At 43.2% G+C, this 20,456-nt stretch overlaps 1 protein-coding gene across 1 annotated transcript; it reads right to left on the bottom strand.

The window, feature by feature from the left end:
* Positions 1-429: 429 nt before the first annotated feature.
* On the bottom strand, positions 430-19,845 carry nusap1 (nucleolar and spindle associated protein 1). Its single transcript, XM_078406116.1, has 12 exons — positions 19,753-19,845; positions 18,677-18,745; positions 13,010-13,180; positions 12,726-12,909; positions 10,575-10,697; positions 9,640-9,752; positions 8,488-8,553; positions 6,674-6,831; positions 6,217-6,398; positions 5,589-5,693; positions 4,069-4,180; positions 430-1,761 (listed from the first exon to the last, which is right to left on the bottom strand). Exons 1-12 carry the CDS (start codon positions 19,843-19,845, stop codon positions 1,674-1,676), a joined length of 1,464 nt encoding a protein of 487 aa, XP_078262242.1. The 3' UTR covers positions 430-1,673.
* Between the last annotated feature and the right edge of the window lie 611 nt (positions 19,846-20,456).

Raw genomic sequence — 20,456 nt, 5'->3', positions numbered from 1 at the left:
TGCCAATTTTAGTATATTGGCAGCAAACACTGCCTGGCCCATTTCAGTTACTGCAGCAGTCTTTGTAAACCTGTGTCTCCACAAGATTAACATCATGTTTGGGTAGAGTAAATAGAAAGCACTTCCTAGGTTGAAGGACCAAGAGACATTGATTAGAAGTAATAGCAATGAGAATTTAACTTAAAATTAGCTGTAATGATATGGAACCAAATCAAGGCTACCCAAAACCAAATCTTTGCCTATGGTCTCGTTGCTAGGCAGTGACCTTTGACAACCCATCTAAAATTTCACATCAAACACAGAAGTTGTAGGCAATAGGATTAGTGGAGCAATCATTCAAATCCAACCTTCACAATTAAGTACAGAACATTTTATTTTATCAATCGTCATTGTATTCATACAGATGTACTATATTCAATAAGAGGCACAGATTTTGAAAAAATCAAAAGCATCAATTCTAAAGGACTTCAAAGCAGTTATATTGTCTCTTTTTTCTTCTAGAAGATGCTATGTATGCTGCATTATTTCTACAATCTTATTCTTTTAAGTCTATGAGCTTTTAAGCCAAATATGCATCACTAAATAGCTTGATGCTCCTTGGAGAGAATTGCTGCCTGAACTTTAAATGGGTCCAGTATTTTTTGTTCTCATTTCAGATTTGTCGTCAAAAATTAAAATTGATGAACACTCTCTTCCTCCCCTCCACCACTCCAACCCACAAAAAAAGAGCAGTTTTCAACAGAATGAAAATAAAATACAGTTCACAATTCCCACAGCAGCAGGTTTGGCCTTCTGTGTGGATTCTACGTAGGAATGGGGTCTAAACACAAGAGGGGTAAGCATTGAGGTAAATTGTAAAGCACCATAACTTGGTCTAGTTAGTTTCCTTTAGGAAAGGACAGCATTTAAAAATGTTCCTGTCTAAAGCCAAACAGATCATGCTACATTTACTTGATCCCTATTGGGATAAATAGGAAGGTGCTACAATATGCACAGTAATACCCATGCTGGGGCTGTAGTTTAGAGCCTAGACCCGAGGATTTTGTGTAGCATGTTAGAAATTTTAAATAAATGGAATCCAGCACATCCTACCTTCAACTGATTGGGGTTGAATAAACCTCAAAGTAATAATAATAACCTGAACATGCTGAATGTTTGCATCAGTGCACTAAATATGATGGAACACCATGAACAGAAGAGAAAGTGCTCGGAGCAAGGATGTATTGTGACTGAAGAGCAATACTAAGCAGATGAGAGATGTTAATGCTGGAATCACTCCTACCACTGTTAAACACACCCAGTGGAACTCCTATTCCTGCTGTACATCAGCAGTAAAGTCACTTTCTGTGCACAATGGTGCATTTTGGTATCCCTAACCAAATGATGCTAAGTACTCGATACAGTTAAATAACAAAACAAACTTGGAATCTGTGGATTAAAACATTGATATTAATTTTTGTATACAGGGATCATTGAAAAGCAGCCTCGTCTCATGTTGCTTTGGAAAATGTTTAACTACAAAACACATTAAAGTTCAAGACAAATCACATCCAAAGCTCAAAGTACTACACACAAAAGAAAAAGCAAAACAGACCTTTTTCCTAGAAAGTTACTTGACCAAAACATAAAAACAGGAAAATATCAGAATGAACAGTACAGTGGGTTCATTTATTTCAAGGCATGACCAAGCCTCGCCTTGTTCTCATCACATGGTCCTTTATCTCTTTCCTCTTTTCGACAAACTTGTCCCGTCGATTTTCCCTGCAACAGAACAGACACTAAAACCACGAAGCAATAAAGATGTCTGAATGCATCAGCAAGGCATTTCCACATCAGCTAACACTAATGCAAGAATAAGCATAATTCACAACAGGCATCAGACCTGTACTCCAGCAAAATTAATCATTCAGGCCATAAACAGAAAAGAGATGTTTCAGAACCTTTGTGTTAGAAGAAAGTGAATAAACAAGTGACTTTAAACACACTCCATCACTGACAGAGGAAAAGTGTGTGGTGAATATCAAGTTAACCTACAGCTGAAGACATACTCAAATTGCTGGTGTAACTGCAGATCAGGCAGCATCGCTGGTGAAAAGGAATGGGTGACTATTTGGGTCGAGAAGACCCATCTTCAGACCTGGATGGCCTGGCACACACTGAAAGACCCGAGCTTTGCAATTCCATGGATGATACTTGCCGTCAAGTGCAAAGTCAGGAATCTTTGCAGCCACGAGTAAAGCCATCAGGAAATGGGAATAATTTCCTTGCAATATACAACGGTTTCATACCACCAACCAAATGAGTCAACTGAAAAGCTAGCCTAATTTACACCCATTCATAAAAGTGACACAACATCTAATTTCAAGATGTCAAGCATTGCAGCGGTCAGTTTGTTTCATGATATGGGTTCAATCCTTATTACAGCCTTGGTCCAATTGTGGGCCTGAGATGATTTCTAGGGCTAAGCTGAATGACTGCCCCAGGCATCAAAGTGTGGCAACCAGCAGTAAATGGTCACAGAGGTGAAGGGGAGAGCAATTAAATATGAATGCTGAAGATTACCCATGCCAGAGATCCATGGAGTGTTTAAGTCCCAAACATCCTAAACTACTTCAATGACACTCATTGACACACCATATAATGATTTTTTTAAAAAGCCCTCTACACTGAGGACTACGATGATTGATTCCATTTACAACTCCCGAGGTCGTGAGTGCCCACCTGTATAAAAATTTGAACAATTTCCAGTAGTGAGCTTATAAGTGGCATACAATCACATAATTCACAAGGGAATTTGACCACTTCAGAGTATATAATAGCCTTGCCACATCTTTCATAGATAGTATAGGTTTCATGAACACATGGCATCTTCCAGGACATGGCAGCCAATGTAAGTAGCAGCCCAACAACTTCAACATCGATACTCTAACTGTCTTCTTGTTGATGTAGGTGTCTTGCCAGGCTGCTGGGAAGCGAAATCACCCAGTCTGTGTTTATAAGGTTATGTGATAGAAGCAGAATTAGGCCATTCGGCCCATCAAGTTATTCCACCATTCAATCATGGCTGATCTCTCTCCCTCCTAACCCCATAACCTTGACACCAGTACTAATCAAGAATCTATTCCATAAAAATATATATTGACGGCCTCCACAGCCTTCTGTGGCAAAGGATTCCACAGATACACCACACTCTGACTGAAAAGATTCCTCCTCATCTCCTTCCTAAAGGAACGTCTTTTAATTCTGAGGCCATGAGCTCTAGTCCCAGACTCTCCCACTAGTGGAAACATCCTCTCCACACCCACTCTATCCAGGCCTTTCACTATTCGGTATATTTCAATGAGGTCCTCCCTCATCCTTCTAAATTCCAGCGAGTACAGGCCCAGTGCCGCAACACGCTCATCATGTTAACCTAAGATCCTGGGATCATTCTTGTAAACCTCTTCTGGACTCTCACCAGAGCCAGTACATCCTCAGATATGGTGCCCAAAATTGCTCACAATATTCCAAATGCGGCCTGACCAGCGGCTTCGAGCCTCAGCATCACACCGGTTTTTGTATTCTAGCCCTCATAAAATAAATGCTAGCATTGGATTGGCCTTCCGTTCTACTGATTCAACTTGCAAGTTAACTCTTTGGGAATCCTGCAACAGCATTCCCAAGTCCCTTTGCACGTCCGATTTCTAGATTCTCTCCCCATTTAGAAAATAGTCTACGCCTTTATTCCGCCCACCAAAATGCATGGTTCCACATTTGACCAGAGTGACATTTCGCAGCTGGGGTGGTATGAAGCCACTGCCCATCCCAGAAGAAACAAAGGCTTTGTGATACAAAGTGGCATTGATCATATGTGTGTGTGTGTGCCGGTCTTGTGATGACCTCCACACGCTGCCAAACGTCAGGTGGAGCAGGGTTCAGCCACAAAGTATCAGAGTCACAGCCAGATATCCAACCCAAGATTCACAAGAGCAACTCACTGAAGCTTCTTTAATAGCATCACTGTAAAGTACAAGGGCAGAAAGTTAATTCATGCCCTCAAGTCAAATGCCACTGATTTGTAAATCTTACCTTGTCTGAAGTTTTGGTTGTTTATAATTCTGAACAGAGAACCTTGTATTCTGTGGATTATTTTCAGCCACCACAATCTCCTTCTTCTCTTCCGCCCAAGGTTTTAATTTTCCTATAAAACAAAATGAGTCATTTAATAAAGACTCATAGGCAACATGATTTTTTTCTAATTCAGCTGTAGTCAAAATTAAAAACATTAATTGTGAATACCAGGTACTAACAGATTACTGTCATATGACTTTTAGTACAAGACCTTAACAGAAACAAAAGGTTTTTAGGAGACTTGATGCTCATAATTATGTGTTTAGATCAAGATAAACTTATCATTGGTAAATGTGTTAGCACGAGTCTATAAATTTAAATGAATCTACTAACAAGTGGAATTCAGGAACATTGCTAAACAATTGAGGCAAACTCAATTTGAGGCTAACTTACCCAAATAACAATGATAGAGCAATACCCAACATGTTTCCAAATCATTTGCAGATACTATTGCAACGTTCAAGAAACATTGAAACAGGCACATGGATAGCTGTAGAAGGATACGCAGCCATGTGGGACCTGTTTTTTTTAAACTGTGGGCGTGTTGGGCCAAAGGGCCTTTTTCCATGCTATACGACCCTGACTCTATGACTATGGCCACATTGACCTCAGTGATCAGTGCTATTCAATCCTTTTCAAATGGCTAAGGTTCCAACTGAACATTAAAGGTCAGACGCACTTTTCCTGCAAGTTGTAAGCAGAACACTAAACAGCCTCCCATAAAATACATTTCAGGTAAACTGGCCTAGCTGGGGTCCCATTCACAACCCTGATGGTTTTAATAGGTTCTCTCCCAAATTTTAAAAATGCCAAATCCCACAAAAAGTGGTTCTACGTTCATTAGATGAGAAATGAATCATATTAAGAACAGGAGATGTCTGGAGAGGTGGCACCAAAAACCTTCCCCACTTAGAATTCACAAGAAGGCACTCTCAGTTAACTAAGACACTACAGGAAGTCTGCAGATGACCCGTACCAAGGCAACCCTCACTCGTCACCTAAACCGTGGGTACAAATTACATAATTGCACTGCTGAGACCCTGTAATCCATCTCTGCTGAGAGATATCACCCACACCTTCCTATACAATTCACTGGCAACTTCCTTACCGATTGCAGAAGGAATCTGCCTCTTGATTACACTGCTCTTCAGTAGGCTCTGCTGACCCTCGGTCCCCTGTGGGACGATGCCAACACACAAAATCCAACCCACCCCCCCCCAACCAAAAGTAACAGTGATTACTGGAAAAAGGTTCAAACGCATTAGAAATATTGTTTGGAAGCAGATTCCATTATAGCTTTTTAACTAAAGGAAGTCAATAATTTGGAAAGTGGTAATAACATTGACTTAATTAATTTTGAGTACAAGTGGTGCCCTATGCAGGATTCTAGAATCCTAAATAAAGACCCACTTAAGCAATACACTTACTCTCTGACCTCAAGACTATCCAAAGGGTCACCTGAAGCAATGCATACCAACCTTTGTATGGCTTGTATCGAAGTGGCTGAGACAAGCTGGCTTCCAGGTTAAACTTCTTGTTGGATCCAGGAGTAGCATTGCCAGAGAACTTGTACGGAGTAACCACTGAAAACAAGCCATGAAATAACAATTAAAAAAGTTAAAGTGCAACATAACCGTAGGTTTTTACTCTTTTAACAAAAGTGTTTTATTGATAAATTCCAGACGGAAATCACTTAAAAGAGCCCTAGTATCTGTAATAGGGTATTCCACAATCTGTTGCAGCTGGAGATCTCCCCCCTCCAGTCTACCCTCTCCCCTGAAATTACTGTCTCAGGTAAAGGCAGATCCAACAGCTCATTTCCCTTTTCAAGATGCCCAGAAGGGAGTGATGTGCTACATGACCACAAGCGACCAGTCTAATTTCTTATCAACTGACCCCGAGCTTACTTCTGTATACATAGTAATTGCCGTACATTTGGCCATTATACAGTAACCGAGCAAGATTATGCCTGGCAATCATCATAGCTGAGATGGATCTTCCCACTGGGAACCTAACTTGTCATTATCAAGTCTTAAATAGCAAGTGCTGATATATTTAACACTGCTGAGATGTTACATGCAATACAAAAACACAATTACACATTACCTTTGGTCTGGGCATGTTCCATAGTACTGGTATCTCCTTGGTCTTTGGATTTCTTGGAAGACTTGTTTATTTTCACCTCTTCAGTCCCAAGATCACTGGATATTTCTGTGCCTGGTGACATTTTGGCAGGAGTTTTTGTTGCAGATTGCTTTTCCTCATCGTCTCTGGTAGCCTCCAAAAACCTGAGCAGCATCAAATATAAACACCATCAAGTATAAGTTCACAGCAGGTGAAATATATTAAAGAATAATAAGTGAAGTAAAAATGTGAAAGAACAACATTGAAGTTACTCTTAAACAACATATACTTTAATAATATTTTTAATTTAAATGTGTCAGATTTAAAATATTAATTTGGTGCAATATTCAAGGAATAGCGCATAGACCGAGACAAGAGGACAGATTGCCAGAAATAAACTAACTGGATGCTGCTTAAAAAAAGCAATAAAAGCTATTACCGAACATTCACTCTGGTAACAGAATGCACAGATGGTTTGAAAACAGAATTCCTTGGCAATTTAAATTGACTGACTGGTGTAGATAAACGAGTATTTTTTGTTGTCCGTTGCACTGGCCTGAGTAAAGACACACTCTTCTGAGGTCCATTTATTGATTTCTAAAGTAAAAAGAGAGAAGATATGTTAAGTACAAGTTTCTAAAATAATATGAAATTCAGGAAACTAACAGTCAATATGATTTTGGATCAAACACAGCTTCAATCTTATGTATAACAGCATAAAATCTGTTGAAGCTCAAGACCAATCTTTGGAGACAATGTTCCAGAATTAAAAGGAAGTACGATAGAACATGATGATAGCAGACAACTTTTTTTCTTCTTTCTATTTTTTTTTAATTTAGAGATACAGCGCGGAAACAGGCCCTTCGGTCCACCGAGTCCACGCCGCCCAGCGATCCCTGCACATTAACACTACCCTATACACACTAGGGACAATTTTTTTTTTTATTAAACATTTACCCAGTCAATTAACCCACAAACCTGTACCACTTTACTGCTCTGTCAATTGAACTTTGCTCAGACTCCATTTAATCGACTCCAACAATAACCTCCTTTTGTAAGACTACAGTGGAACCTATTGTTTGCACACTATTCAAATCTATTCCTACTCAAATGATGCAGTCCGAGCTTTCATGTGGCAAGAGGACATTTAAACTTAAACTGGTAGGTGCCACAATATTGCCAAGCAATAACCATCTCCCGAGAATTTAACCACCTATCAAAGATTATCATTGTCCAGTTACGCACCGCAACGTCAAGGGTTTACCGGGGAACTTCCAGAGACATGGATGGACGAGACGAACACCATGCCTGCAATAGTTGGCTGGAGGCTGGCTATTCTGCAACAGGTGTCTCATCTGATGATTCCCAAAAGCTAAGTCAGGAGTGGGACTTGCATGGATAAGTGAGATTCCTACAACTCTCCACACCATGACTAAGCAATGTATCTGACACACAGACACTCCCTCCCTCCACCATGCAGTTAATCACCAATAAAATCCAATTCAGTTACTCGTCAAGACTGCTTGAAAGCTTCCCAAATTCACACCTCTGTCACCGACGACAAGGAGCATGCTCATGAGAATGCCATGATCTCCAAATTTCCTTCCAAGACTCACACTGGTCTGTCGTGGAAATATATTTATTAACTCTGGGTCAAAAAATCCTAAAAGCACCGCAAGAACACCTGCTCCCAAAGAACGTGGCCGGTCACTTTTGAGGCTCATCACAGATGGAAAATTAAAGGCATGCCTGCCAAGGGTGTCCAATATATATATATATATATATCAGCTCATATCAGTTGATTTGAATAGACAAGGACCCTTCAATCATCACCAATAATTTCCATCTCAATTTTACATTAATTACAACTGTAGAAATTGTATTAGTTTTATTTTATAGATCCAGCATGGAAACAGGCCCCTTTGGCCCATTATGTCCACATGGACTATCAATCACCCATTCACACTAGTCCCATGTTATCCCACTTTCTCATCAACTCCCTGCACATTAGGGACAATTTGCAGAGGCTAATTAAACTACAAACCCACCCGTTTCTGGGACATGGGAGGGAGCCGAAGTACCCAAAGGAAACACACGGGGTTACAGGTAGAACCTGCAAACTCTATGCAGGCAGCACCTGAAGGTTAGGATTGAACCCAGGTCTCTGGCGCTGTGAGGCAGCAGCTCTACCAGCTGTGGCGGAGTATTATCTGTCACTAGGGCAGATAGTGAAGTACACATTCAGCCTTTTACCTTCACATTGCTGCCCTGACGCCGTGTTTCAAGTGATTTGCAAGGAAGAGAATTTTCAGCCAGCATCTGAAAATCAGAAAATAAGGTTGGTCAAATAGAACATTACAGTACAAGAACAGGCCATTCGGCCCACAATATCTATGTCGAGCATGATGCCAAGACCAACTCTTATATGCCTGCACATAATCCATATCCCTCCATTCCCCACATATCCAAATGCCAAGTCTCTTAAATGTCAGCACCTCGTTCCAGGCACTGACCATCATCTGTAACAAAAAATCTCCTTTAAACTTTGTCCTTCTCACCTTAAAGCTGTTCCCTCTAGTATTAGATTTTTCCATCCTGGGAAAAAGCATCTGACTAGGCTATCAATGCTCTCACAATTTTATATATACTTCCATCAGCCCCAGCATGCCAGAGAAAATGGCCAAAGTCCATCCAATCTCTCAACAATTAAGACCCCTACCCCAATCCAGGAATTCCAGTAAACTTCCTCTGCACCTTTTTCAAAGCCTCCATAACTTTCCTGTAATGGGGCGACCCGAACTGCACACAATACTCCAAATGTGGCTTAACTAATGTCCTATAAAGCTGCATCAGGACTTCCTGACTCTTATACTCAATGCCCGGACCTATGAAGGCAAGCATACAATATTTTTTCTTTACCACTATCTACTTGCGTTGCCACTTTCAGGTAGTTATGGACTGGACCCCAAGATCTCAATGTACATCAATGGCATTATGAGTCATGCACCTACACATGTTAGATTTATGCATCGCCAAGTCTGGAGATAAGAATCTTTAACTACATGTACTACACCCATCAGTATATTTTCATCCATCGATCAGAAGATACCAAAGCTTGAAAGCACATATCACCAGATTTAAGAACAGCTTCAGCCCTGCTGTTACGAGACTCTGGAATGGACCTCATATGCTAGGGATAATTTCCAATCTACCTCATTGCCGCCCTGACACTTTTGTTAAATATGCCACTCTCTCTGTAGCTGCAACACTATATTCTACCATCTCTTTATTTTCTCTTTTGAAATAGCTGATGTACTCATGTATGGCAAGCTTTGCCTGGATAGAACATTAAACAAAGTTTTCACTGCATCTTGGTACACGTGACAATAATAAATAAACCAATACCTTCACTGGTTTGATACAGTCACCAAAAGCTTCATGGCGTTTTATTTTCCGTTCAACATACAAGTTAATTGATTCCATCTTGTTGAAATTCGCTTCATGAATCTTCTTCCAGTCTAAAAATTCCAAATACCATAACACATTAATCATAAGGATTCCCAGATAACAGGTTAATGTGTTGGTATTAATCCCAATGGATATTAATTCAAAAATATTGTACTTCATTCATTACAAATATAAGGACAATATTATATATCTATTGCTATTTTCAAAAGAATTCACTGTTCGGTAAACATAACCATGCTTTTGAAAACACTTACTTCAATATTATATTCCCTATCTCAATGTCTTGCGCTCAGATATTGGCAGTCAAAATACCTATTCTACCAGTGATGTTAAGCTAATTGGTCTACAACTGCCTCTTCCAATTTGTGGCCCCATTTTCCTTAGAGAATTTTTTATACACAAGAATCAGAATAGCCTTTATTGTCATCCAAAAAACATGTCTTTTGGACGAAATTCTGTTACCGTAAGGGTGCAACTGACATCTTTTGCTGATCTGTTTCCACAATCCACTTAGACTGCATCTTCCCAGATCGTTTGGCTAGTTATCTCCTTTATTGCTTCCCAAATTGCTGTAGATTTTTTCCTAACTTTGCTCTGCAATTTCCCATTAGTAGTCGGTTTACTAAAACTGGTAGGAACAATGTTTAATACATTTCATCTAGCAGGTTAAAGGACCTCATGTATGGACCTCAAATTTGCCTAAAGACATTTGGCTATACAATAAAGTAGTAGGTGCTAGTACAGAAAAATAATTTAGATCTTTGCATTGCATTGTCGTCAATCTCACAATTTCTATTATCAGACACACAAGAGATTAGACAAAGTGTGTTAATCTGAATATTAGTACTATAAGGAATCAGATATTTTCTTACCAGGAGTGACGTGCATTAGTCCAGTTTTTCCAACAGGCGTCTTTAGTCCTGTTTTCTTGGCTCCTCCAATGTAACGTGGTATTTTGCCAACCTGCACAAGTGTTTTTGATTGACCAACAGTTCCTGAAGTTGAAACAAAACCAACTGCTAGCACAAACAATATTTGCTGCAACCCATCTCCCAAAGCAACTTGCACATGCACTCATCCAATCTTGTCTCCCAAAACTCAATTTATGAAAAATAAAATCACTCCAGGAAGGACAGCATTTAGCTGTCACAGCATCAAATCCTACAATTTCAATACATTCTGCCTCTTCTTTCAAGACCCTCTAAAACAGAGGTGTCCAAACTTTTTTCAATGAGGGCCAGAATTGATAATGTGGAAATACCTAAGGGCCAATGCCCCCCCCCCCCCCCCCCCCCGGACCTTTAACTAATGTGCTCCCCCCCCCCACCCGAACCTTTAACTAATGCGCTCCCCCCCCCCGGACCTCGCGTCTGACAATCCGCAGATAGGGCAGCGCTGACCGCCGGGAGATGTTGTCGCCGTCGCCTCTCCCGCTGGGGGGGGGGGATGCGGCACCCGCCCGACTGACGGGAGCGCCTGCCAATGAGCGTGCGGGGTGAGGAGAGCTCTGCTGCTGCTCTCCCGTCCCCCCACCCAACCCCGCCGCCGGGAAGTGTAGTCGCCGTCGCCTCTCCCGCTCGGGGCGGGGGGAAGGTCGGGCAGCGCTGACCGCCGGGAGATGTAGTCGCCCTCTCCTCTTCCCTCCCCTCCCTTCATTCTGTTAGACAGTGCTGGCGGGCCATAAATAATACATTTTAAGACGGAAGCTGCGGGCCGTATAAAATCTGACCTCGGGCCGCGATTGTCCCCCGGGCCGGACTTTGGACATGTCTGCTCTAAAACCTTGACAGCATTTCCTCTTATCTATTAAACTGTTTAATAAGCTTAGTGAGAAAAGCATTGAAGCACATCACTATGTCAAAAGGTGAAACACAAATCTGACTACACAACAAATAAAATGGATTAGCGTAGATGAATGCAATTGGGCACTTGATTATTGTCATGGCCCAAGGGCTCATTTTGGTACTAAATGACCTTACAAGTTGGATTTGTAAAAGAAACACAATTCTGGCAGCCCCTGGACACAATAGTTTAGAAGGGCAGACTATTGCTTTAATTTGAAGTTTTTAAACTCTTCTTTCTCCTCTCCTCACAATTATCATAATTAAGACCATCCAGTGTTAGCCCTTCGGCCTAACTCACCCATGCCAACCAAATTACCTAAATGAGCTAGTTCTATTTGCCTATGCCATACCCATATCCCTCCAAACCTTCTGTCCACATACCTATACAAGTCTTTTAAATGTACCTTCTGTACCACTTTCTATGACAGCTAGTTACATATACACACCACTCTTTGTGAAAAGTTGACTCTCGGGTCCCTTTTAAATCCTTCCCCTCTCAAACCTATGCCCTCTGGTTTTAGGCTGGAGAAAAGATTGTACCTTTTAACTTTATATCTCAGCCTCCTATTCTCAAGGGAAAAAAGTCCCAGCCATTCCATATTCACAAAATGCTGGAGTAACTCAGCAGGTCAGGCAGCATCTCGGGAGAGAAGGAATGGGTGACGTTTCGGGTCGAGACCCTTCTTCAGACTGGAGAGAAGTAATGGCGGGGCAGCATCTCTGGAGAGAAGCAATGGCGGGGCAGCATCTCTGCTGGAGGGAAATGGGTCACTTTTCGGTCGCAATTTCAACCAGTCTGATGAAGGGTCTCGACCCGTAATGTCACCCATCACTTCTCTCTAGGGATGCTGCCTGTCCCGCTGAGTTACTCCAGCATTGTGTGTCTATCTTTGGTTTAAACCAGCATCTGTAGTTCCTTCCTGCACACCGCTGTTGAATTAGAATTTAGAAAATGCATTTCTGCTTTAGTTAAGGATTAAGGCCTGGATGGTTGATTAAAAGTTTTATTTCTGCATGAGATTTAAAGCCACTTGCAAATCTTTTTTCCAAATAAAATAACAAACATGGGTTTAGTAACCTATCCATAAAGTATATTTTAAAATACATTACAATAATACCATCCCGAAGAATCATTTCGAATGTGTGTGAGATTAAGGTTAAACAATTGCACAGCACTACCTTTGGATGTGGCATTTGTTTCTTCTGATGGTAAAGGTTTGTACTGGGTCACAGCAGCATTCTCAGTATTACTTTCAGCTCCAGTTTCTGCAAAAGCTTCAAATTCTGCATGTCGCTTTCTTTGTTTCCTTTTGGAGCCTGAGCCCTCTGTGTTTTGACAATTTTCAGAAAGAGGAGAAACCTCCTACACAAATATTTAATAATAAATGTCAAATATTATGAAACAGTTGTAATGTCAACTTCCAAGTTAGGTAGTAGATTAAATGCTAGCTCTGAGATTTTACCTTTGTTGGCTGCTTAATAGTAGAACATTCCTGCTGATATCCAGATTCATTCTGATTTTCTTTCTGCCCTTCTTTGCTTTTATTTGACAGCCTCCCCTTGCCCCGTCGTTTAGTCACATAAGAGTCTTCCCCTTTTTCCAAAACTGGCGTAATACTCTTATCATCTGAAGCCTAGAAACAAATGGGCATACTGTGTGTTCAAATAAACTTCATGCTTGTTCACAAAAGCCAATAAGTTTATTGTGTTTCACCAAATATCAAATGTAGATTTTGCATCCTTTTCGTCAAAGCTATGTAGTCACTCCTTAGTGCAATTGCTGTTCCATTCCTGGGAGACAGTTATACAGCATGGAAACAGGCCCCTCGGCCCAATGTGTCCACACTGATCAAGCTGTTCACTGTCAAAGGTTACAGCGTCACCAATTTTGTTACAATCCGGTTTATTATTATAAATACAAGGACAGCCTAGATCATTCGGTATCACATGCATTATCACTGAATAATATGCATTATTCAATATGATCATGACTGATCTGGTGACTTGGTCCACACACCTGGCTTTTCACATTTTCAAAACATTTATTCATGGATAATAATACGAATATAATGTTAGTGTTTCATTGCTCCAAACTGGCCAGTTTGCTTCGCTGTTACAAAGGGCACTTGAGAGTCAGTTCAAAAGTCCTATTTGGGACAAAGCATGTCACTGTACCCTTCTTGGACATTGGTATTATTGATGTTCTTTTAAAGCAAGTCTGAATCTTGAACCCTAGTACTGAGGTAGAAGATGTCTACGGCCCAGGAGCCGTTGTAGAGGTGGCAGCGACTGGGACAGCTCCCGTGCGGTGAGTGTAAAACCCGAGCGCGAGGGTTTGTTCCAGAGGCCCAGGAGCCGTTGGAGAGGTGGGAGCGTACCACTCTCTGCAACGTTCCATTAGCACGTCACACTTGAAAAAAGTGACTTGAAAAAGGGAGCAGCTGATTGGTGAGTAAGCGGGAGGGAGCAGCTGATTGGTGAGTAACCCCAGGTTTGTATTTCTGCTTTCTGAAAGCACTTTGAGTTACCGGTTCTGTTTTTTTTTAGTTAAAGGCACCGCTTAAAAGGATCACGATTTTTAAATAGGGAGTGTGCCGATTTGATTTGATTTAAGGAATTTGAGTTAATATAAAGGGTAAGCCATGTCAGCTGAGATCGGCCCCGTGGTTTGCTCATCCTGTAGCATGTGGGAAATCAGGGATACTGACGGTGTCCCTGATGACTACGTGTGCAGGAAGTGTGTTCAGCTGCAGCTCATGGTAGACCGCATTAAACGGTTGGATTCATTCTGGAGCATCCGCGATGCTGAGAAAGTCGTGAATAGCACGTTTAGTGAGTTGGCCACACCACAGGTAAAGGTTAAGCAGACAAAAAGGGAAAGGGTGGCCACTAGCCAGCGTAGCATAAAGAAGGTAGTGCAGGAGTCCCCTGCGGTCACCTCCCATCTAAACAGATATACCATTTTGGATACTGTTGGGGGAGATGCCTCATCAGGGGAAGGCAGCAGCAGCCAAGTTCATGGCACCGTGGGTGGCTCTGCGGCAAAGGAGGGGAGGAAAAAGAGTGGAAGGGCTATAGTGATAGGGGATTCGATTGTAAGGGGAATAGATTGGCGTTTCTGCGGTCGCAAACGAGACTCCAGGATGGTATGTTGCCTCCCTGGTGCAAGGGTCAGGGATGTCTCAGAGCGGCTGCAGAACATTCTGAAGGGGGAGGGTGAACAGCCAGTTGTCGTGGTGCACATTGGCACCAATAATATAGGTACAAAACGGGATGAGGTCCTACAAGGTGAATTTAGGGAGCTAGGAGATAAACTTAAAAGTAGGACCTCAAAGGTAATAATCTCTGGATTACTACCAGTGCCACGTGCTAGTCAGAGTAGAAATAGGAGGATATCACAGATGAATACGTGGCTTGAAAAATGGTGCAAGGGGGAGGGCTTCAAATTTCTAGGACATTGGAACCAGTTCTGGGGGAGGTGGGACCAGTACAAACAGGACGGTCTGCACCTGGGCTGGAATGGAACCAATGTCCTTGGGGGAGTGTTTGCTAGTGCTGTCGGGGAGGATTTAAACTAATATGGCAGGGGGATGGGAACAAGAGCAGAGAGACAGAGGGGTATAAAGTGAGGGTAGAAACAATAGGTAGCAAGGTGAAAAGTAAAAGTGGCAGGCAGACAAATCCAGGGCAAAAATCAAAAAGGACCACTTTGCAACATAATTATATAAGGGGCAAGAGTGTTATAAAAACAAGCCTGAAGGCTTTGTGTCTCAATGCAAGGAGTATTCGGAATAAGGTGGATGAATTAAATGTGGAGATTGTTGTTAATGATTATGATGTAGTTGGGATTACGGAGACGTGGCTCCAGGGTGACCAGGGCTGGGAGCTCAACATCCAGGGATATTCTATATTCAGGCGGGATAGACAGAAAGGAAAAGGAGGTGGGGTAGCGTTGCTGGTTAGACAGGAGATTAACGCAATGGAAAGGAAGGACATTAGCTCGGAGGATGTGGAATCGATATGGGTAGAGCTGCGAAACACTAAGGGGCAGAAAACGCTAGTGGGAGTTGTGTACAGGCCACCTAACAGCAGTAGTGAGGTTGGGGATGGCATCAAGCAGGAAATTAGAAATGCATGCACCAAAGGTGCAGCAGTTATAATGGGTGACTTCAATCTACATATAGATTGGGTGAACCAAACTGGCAGGGGTGCTGAGGAAGAGGATTTCTTGGAATGTTTGCGAGATAGGTTTCTAAACCAACATGTCGAGGAACCAACGAGAGAGCAGGCCATTCTAGACTGGGTATTGAGTAATGAGGAAGGGTTAGTTAGCAGTCTTGTTGTGCGTGGCCCCTTGGACAAGAGTGATCATAATATGGTGGAGTTCTTCATTAGGATGGAGAGTGACAAAGTCAATACAGAAACAAGTGTTCTGAACTTAAAGAAAGGTAACTTTGAGGGTATGAGGCGTGAATTGTCCAAGATAGACTGGCAATTGATGCTGAAAGGGTTGACGGTGGACATGCAATGGAAGGCATTTAAAGGTCGCATGGATGAACTACAACAAGTGTTCATCCCAGTTTGGCAAAAGAACAAACCAGGAAAGGTAGTGCATCCGTGGCTAACAAGGGAAATCAAGGATAGTATTAAAACAAAAGATGAAGCATACAGATTAGCCAGAAAAAGTAGCATACCAGAGGACTGGGAGAAATGCAGAGTCCAGCAGAGGAGGACAAAGGGCTTAATTAGGAAAGGGAAAATAGATTATGAGGGAAAACTGGCAAGGAACATAAAAACTGACTGCAAAAGCTTTTATAGATATGTGAAGAGAAAAAGATTAGTTAAGACAAATGTAGGTCCCTTGCAGTCGGAAACAGGTGAATTGATCATAGGGAACAAGGAGATGGCAGACCAATTGAACAAATACTTTGGTTCTGTCTTCACTAAGGAAGACATAAACCATCTGCCGGAAATAGCGGGGGACCGGGGGTCTAATGAGATGGAGGAACTGAGGGGAAATCCAGGTTAGTCGGGAAGTGGTGTTAGGTAAATTAAATGGATTAAAGGCAGATAAATCCCCAGGGCCAGATAGGCTGCATCCCAGAGTGCTTAAGGAAGTAGCCTCAGAAATAGTGGATGCATTAGTGATAATTTTTCAAAACTCCTTAGATTCTGGAGTAGTTCCTGAGGACTGGAGGGTAGCTAATGTAACCCCACTTTTTAAAAAGGGAGGGAGAGAGAAAACGGGGAATTATAGACCAGTTAGCCTAACATCGGTAGTGGGGAAAATGCTAGAGTCAGTTATTAAAGATGTGATAGCATCACATTTGGAAAGTGGTGAAATCATCGGACAAAGTCAGCATGGATTTACAAAAGGCAAATCATGTCTGACGAATCTTATAGAATTTTTCGAGGATGTAACTAGTAGAGTGGATAAGGGAGAACCAGTCGATGTGTTATATCTGGACTTTCAGAAGGCCTTCGACAAGGTCCCACATAGGAGATTGGTGTACAAACTTAAAGCACACGGTATTGAGGGTTCAGTGTTGAGGTGGATAGAAAATTGGTTGGCGGACAGGAAGGAAAGAGTAGGAATAAACGGGTCCTTTTCGGAATGGCAGGCAGTGATTAGTGGGGTACCGCAAGGCTCAGTGCTGGGACCCCAGTTATTTACAGTGTATATTAATGATTCGGACGAGGGAATTGAATGCAACATCTCTAAGTTTGCGGATGACACGAAGCTGGGTGGCAGTGTTAGCTGCCAGGTGGATGCTAGGAGGCTGCAGAGTGACTTGGATAGATTAGGCGAGTGGGCAAATGCATGGCAGATGCAATATAATGTGGATAAATGTGAGGTTATCCACTTTGGCGGCAAGAACAGGAAAGCAGAGTATTACCTGAATGGTGAACGATTAGGAGAAGGGGAGATGCAACGTGACCTGGGTGTCATGGTGCACCAGTCATTGAAAGCAAGCGTGCAGGTGCAGCAGGCAGTGAAGAACGCGAATGGTATGTTGGCATTCATAGCAAGAGGATTTGAGTTTAGGAGCAGGGAGGTTCTACTGCAGTTGTACAGGGCCTTGGTGAGACCGCACCTGGAGTATTGTGTGCAGTTTTGGGCTCCTAATCTGAGGAAAGACGTTCTTGCCTTAGAGGGAGTACAGAGAAGGTTCACTAGATTGATCCCTGGGATGGCGGGACTTTCATATGAAGAAAGACTGGATAGACTAGGCTTGTACTCGCTGGAATTTAGAAGACTGAGGGGGATCTTATAGAAACATATAAAATTCTTAAGGGGTTGGAGAAGCTAGATGCGGGAAGATTGTTCCCGATGTTGGGGGAGTCCAGAACCAGGGGTCACAGCTTAAGGATAAGGGGGAAGTCTTAGGACCGAGATGAGAAAACATTTCTTCACACAGAGAGTGGTGAGTGTGGAATTCTCTGCCACAGAAGGTAGTTGAGGCCAGTTCATTGGCTATATTTAAGAGGGAGTTAGATTTGGCCCTTTTTGCTAAAGGGATCAGGGGGTATGGAGAGAAGGCAGGTACAGGTTACTGAGCTGGATGATCAGCCATGATCATATTGAATGGCGGTGCAGGCTCGAAGGGCCGAATGGCCTACTCCTGCACCTATTTTCTATGTTTCTATCTCCAGCCAGTTAGTCTACATAGATTTTAAGAATGCAGCCAAGGACACTGTAGACCAGTCACTGAATTTACAGCGCTTGTCGGGTGTTTGCAGACACCATGGGGGTTAGACATTTTCCAAGTGTATACCCTCATGAAGGATCATCTGACATCGGCCTCAGCAACAGATTAGAATCTCGGCCGAGTGACTACTTGTACTAAATCGGACTTCCAAATTATTACGATTTTAAAGGAAGTTGATGAAAACACCAGTGTTTAACCGAGTTTGTGTTTAATTGTCATATGCACCACGGATGGAACAATGAAATTCTTATTTCTTACAGCTTTGAGGGCTAATTTTCTTGTTCCATTCCTGGCGCACATCGTACAAGGAAGGCTGTTTGCAACGTCTCGGATCACTTCGCAATTTTAAGAGCAATACACACAATGTTTGTTCATAATTAACCGAAACACGTTTTGCTTTATCATTTCCCAAGTTTCTACCTGCACATCAGCGATGTCTTTCGGATGCTTTTCGTAATACTCTTGTAATAGTTCACATAGTTTATCGGCCTGTGTTTAAAAAAAGAGATGAAGAGGATTAGTGGATGAATCGGCCCGCAACATACAAGCAACAGTAAATGCCGCGCTGGGCAGGAAGGAACTACAGATGCTGGTTTAAACCAAAGATAGACACGCAATGCTGGAGTAACTCAGCGGGACAGGCAGCATCCCTAGAGAGAAGGGATGGGTGACATTACGGGTCGAGACCCTTCATCAGACTGGTTGAAATCTCGACCGAAAAGTGACCCATTTACTTCTCTCCAGAGATGCTGCCTGTCCCGCCGAGTTACTCCAGCATTTTGTGTGTCTTCTGGGACAGAAGTCTGAAGAAAGGTCTCGACCCGAAACGCCGCCCCGCCATCATTGCTTCTCTCCAGAGATGCTGCCCCGCCATCATTGCTTCTCTCCAGATATGCTGCCCGCCATTACTTCTCTCCAGAGATGCTGCCCCGCCATCATTGCTTCCCTCCAGATGCTGCCCCGTCATTGCTTCCCTCTGACAGAGATGCTGCCCCGCCATTGCATCTCTCCAGAGATGCTGCCCCGCCATTGCTTCCCTCTGACAGAGATGCTGCCCCGCCATCATTGCTTCTCTCCAGAGATGCTGCCCCGCCATTGCTTCCCTCCAGAGATGCTGCCCCGCCCCTCCAGCAGAGATGTTGCCCCGCCATTGGCATTGCTTCCCTCCAACAGAGATGCTGTCCCGCCACATTGCTTCTCTCCAGAGATGCTGCCCCGCCACATTGCTTCTCTCCAGAGATGCTGCCCCGCCGTTGCTTCCCTCCAGAGATGCTGCCCCGCCACATTGCTTCTCTCCAGAGATGCTGCCCCGCCATTGCTTCCCTCCAGAGATGCTCCCCCGCCATTGCTTCCCTCCAGAGATGCTGCCTGACCCGCTGAGTCGCTCCAGCATTGTGTGCGCCTTTATTGTTGTAAACCAGCACCTGCAGCTCCTTCCTGTACAAACAAGCAACAACGTCAGTGATGGTGACCGTCGTGGCGCTCCCCGGGCTCACCTTCAGGTTGGCCTTCACGCCGTACCGCTTGGCGAGCTGCTGCAGTTCGCTGTACTTGAGCCGCTGTAGCTCCATCTCCGGCTGCAGCTCCATGACTCGCGCCCTGCTCTCCAACTGCCGCGCGCCCGTTTGAATTCTCGCCCGCACGTCGCCCATTGGCTGCAGCGGCAGCGGCGCGCAGCCCCCGTCACCGCCAGCGAAGGGGCGGGCGGGCGAACGGGGCAAGGCCAAAGATACTAGAGGAACAAGACGGACCACTCCGTTGGAATCGCCTGTACTGAAGTGAAGGAGCCATTTTAGTAAGCAAAACCCGCTTATGTCCGCCATGCCTCTCGCAGTGTAATCAGTGTTTTGGGTGAACAGTATGTGTGATTATACCACGAAAATGCAGAATATATCTCATCTATCAATTCACAGATTTTTGTTATTTTTCTTTTAAAATGTTTCTGCAAGTTTCTGCCTACTAAAATGGCGCCGTGACGGACCACGGTTTTTAGTTCGAGTGGTCTGTCTTGTTCCTCTAGTATCTTTGTCAAGACCACGGGCAGGTGGTGGGGGGACTGCATGTGTAGGATGGGCACAAAGTGCTGGATTATGTCAACAAAAACAAACAGATAAAATGTAACCGGGGACAGTCAGACTGATCGGAGAACTGGGCAGGAGGAGAGATCGGGAGAGCAAGGGTTACTTGATAAAGTTGGACA

This window comes from Rhinoraja longicauda, chromosome 10 (assembly GCF_053455715.1).
Source record: "Rhinoraja longicauda isolate Sanriku21f chromosome 10, sRhiLon1.1, whole genome shotgun sequence".
Classification (NCBI taxonomy): Eukaryota; Metazoa; Chordata; class Chondrichthyes; order Rajiformes; family Arhynchobatidae; genus Rhinoraja; species Rhinoraja longicauda.
Note: the sequence above shows the minus strand (reverse complement) of the source record. Positions and strands in the feature narration are given on the sequence as shown.

Coding starts and splice junctions, on each gene's coding strand:
- nusap1 (XM_078406116.1), bottom strand. CDS start 19,845: ATGGAGCTGCAGCCGGAGATGGAGCTACAGCGGCTCAAGTACAGCGAA. Junction 18,746..19,752: donor GCGTGAAGGCCAACCTGAAG/GTGAGCCCGGGG, acceptor TTTTAAACACAG/GCCGATAAACTATGTGAACT. Junction 10,698..12,725: donor AACAAATGCCACATCCAAAG/GTAGTGCTGTGC, acceptor TTTCAACTTCAG/GAACTGTTGGTCAATCAAAA.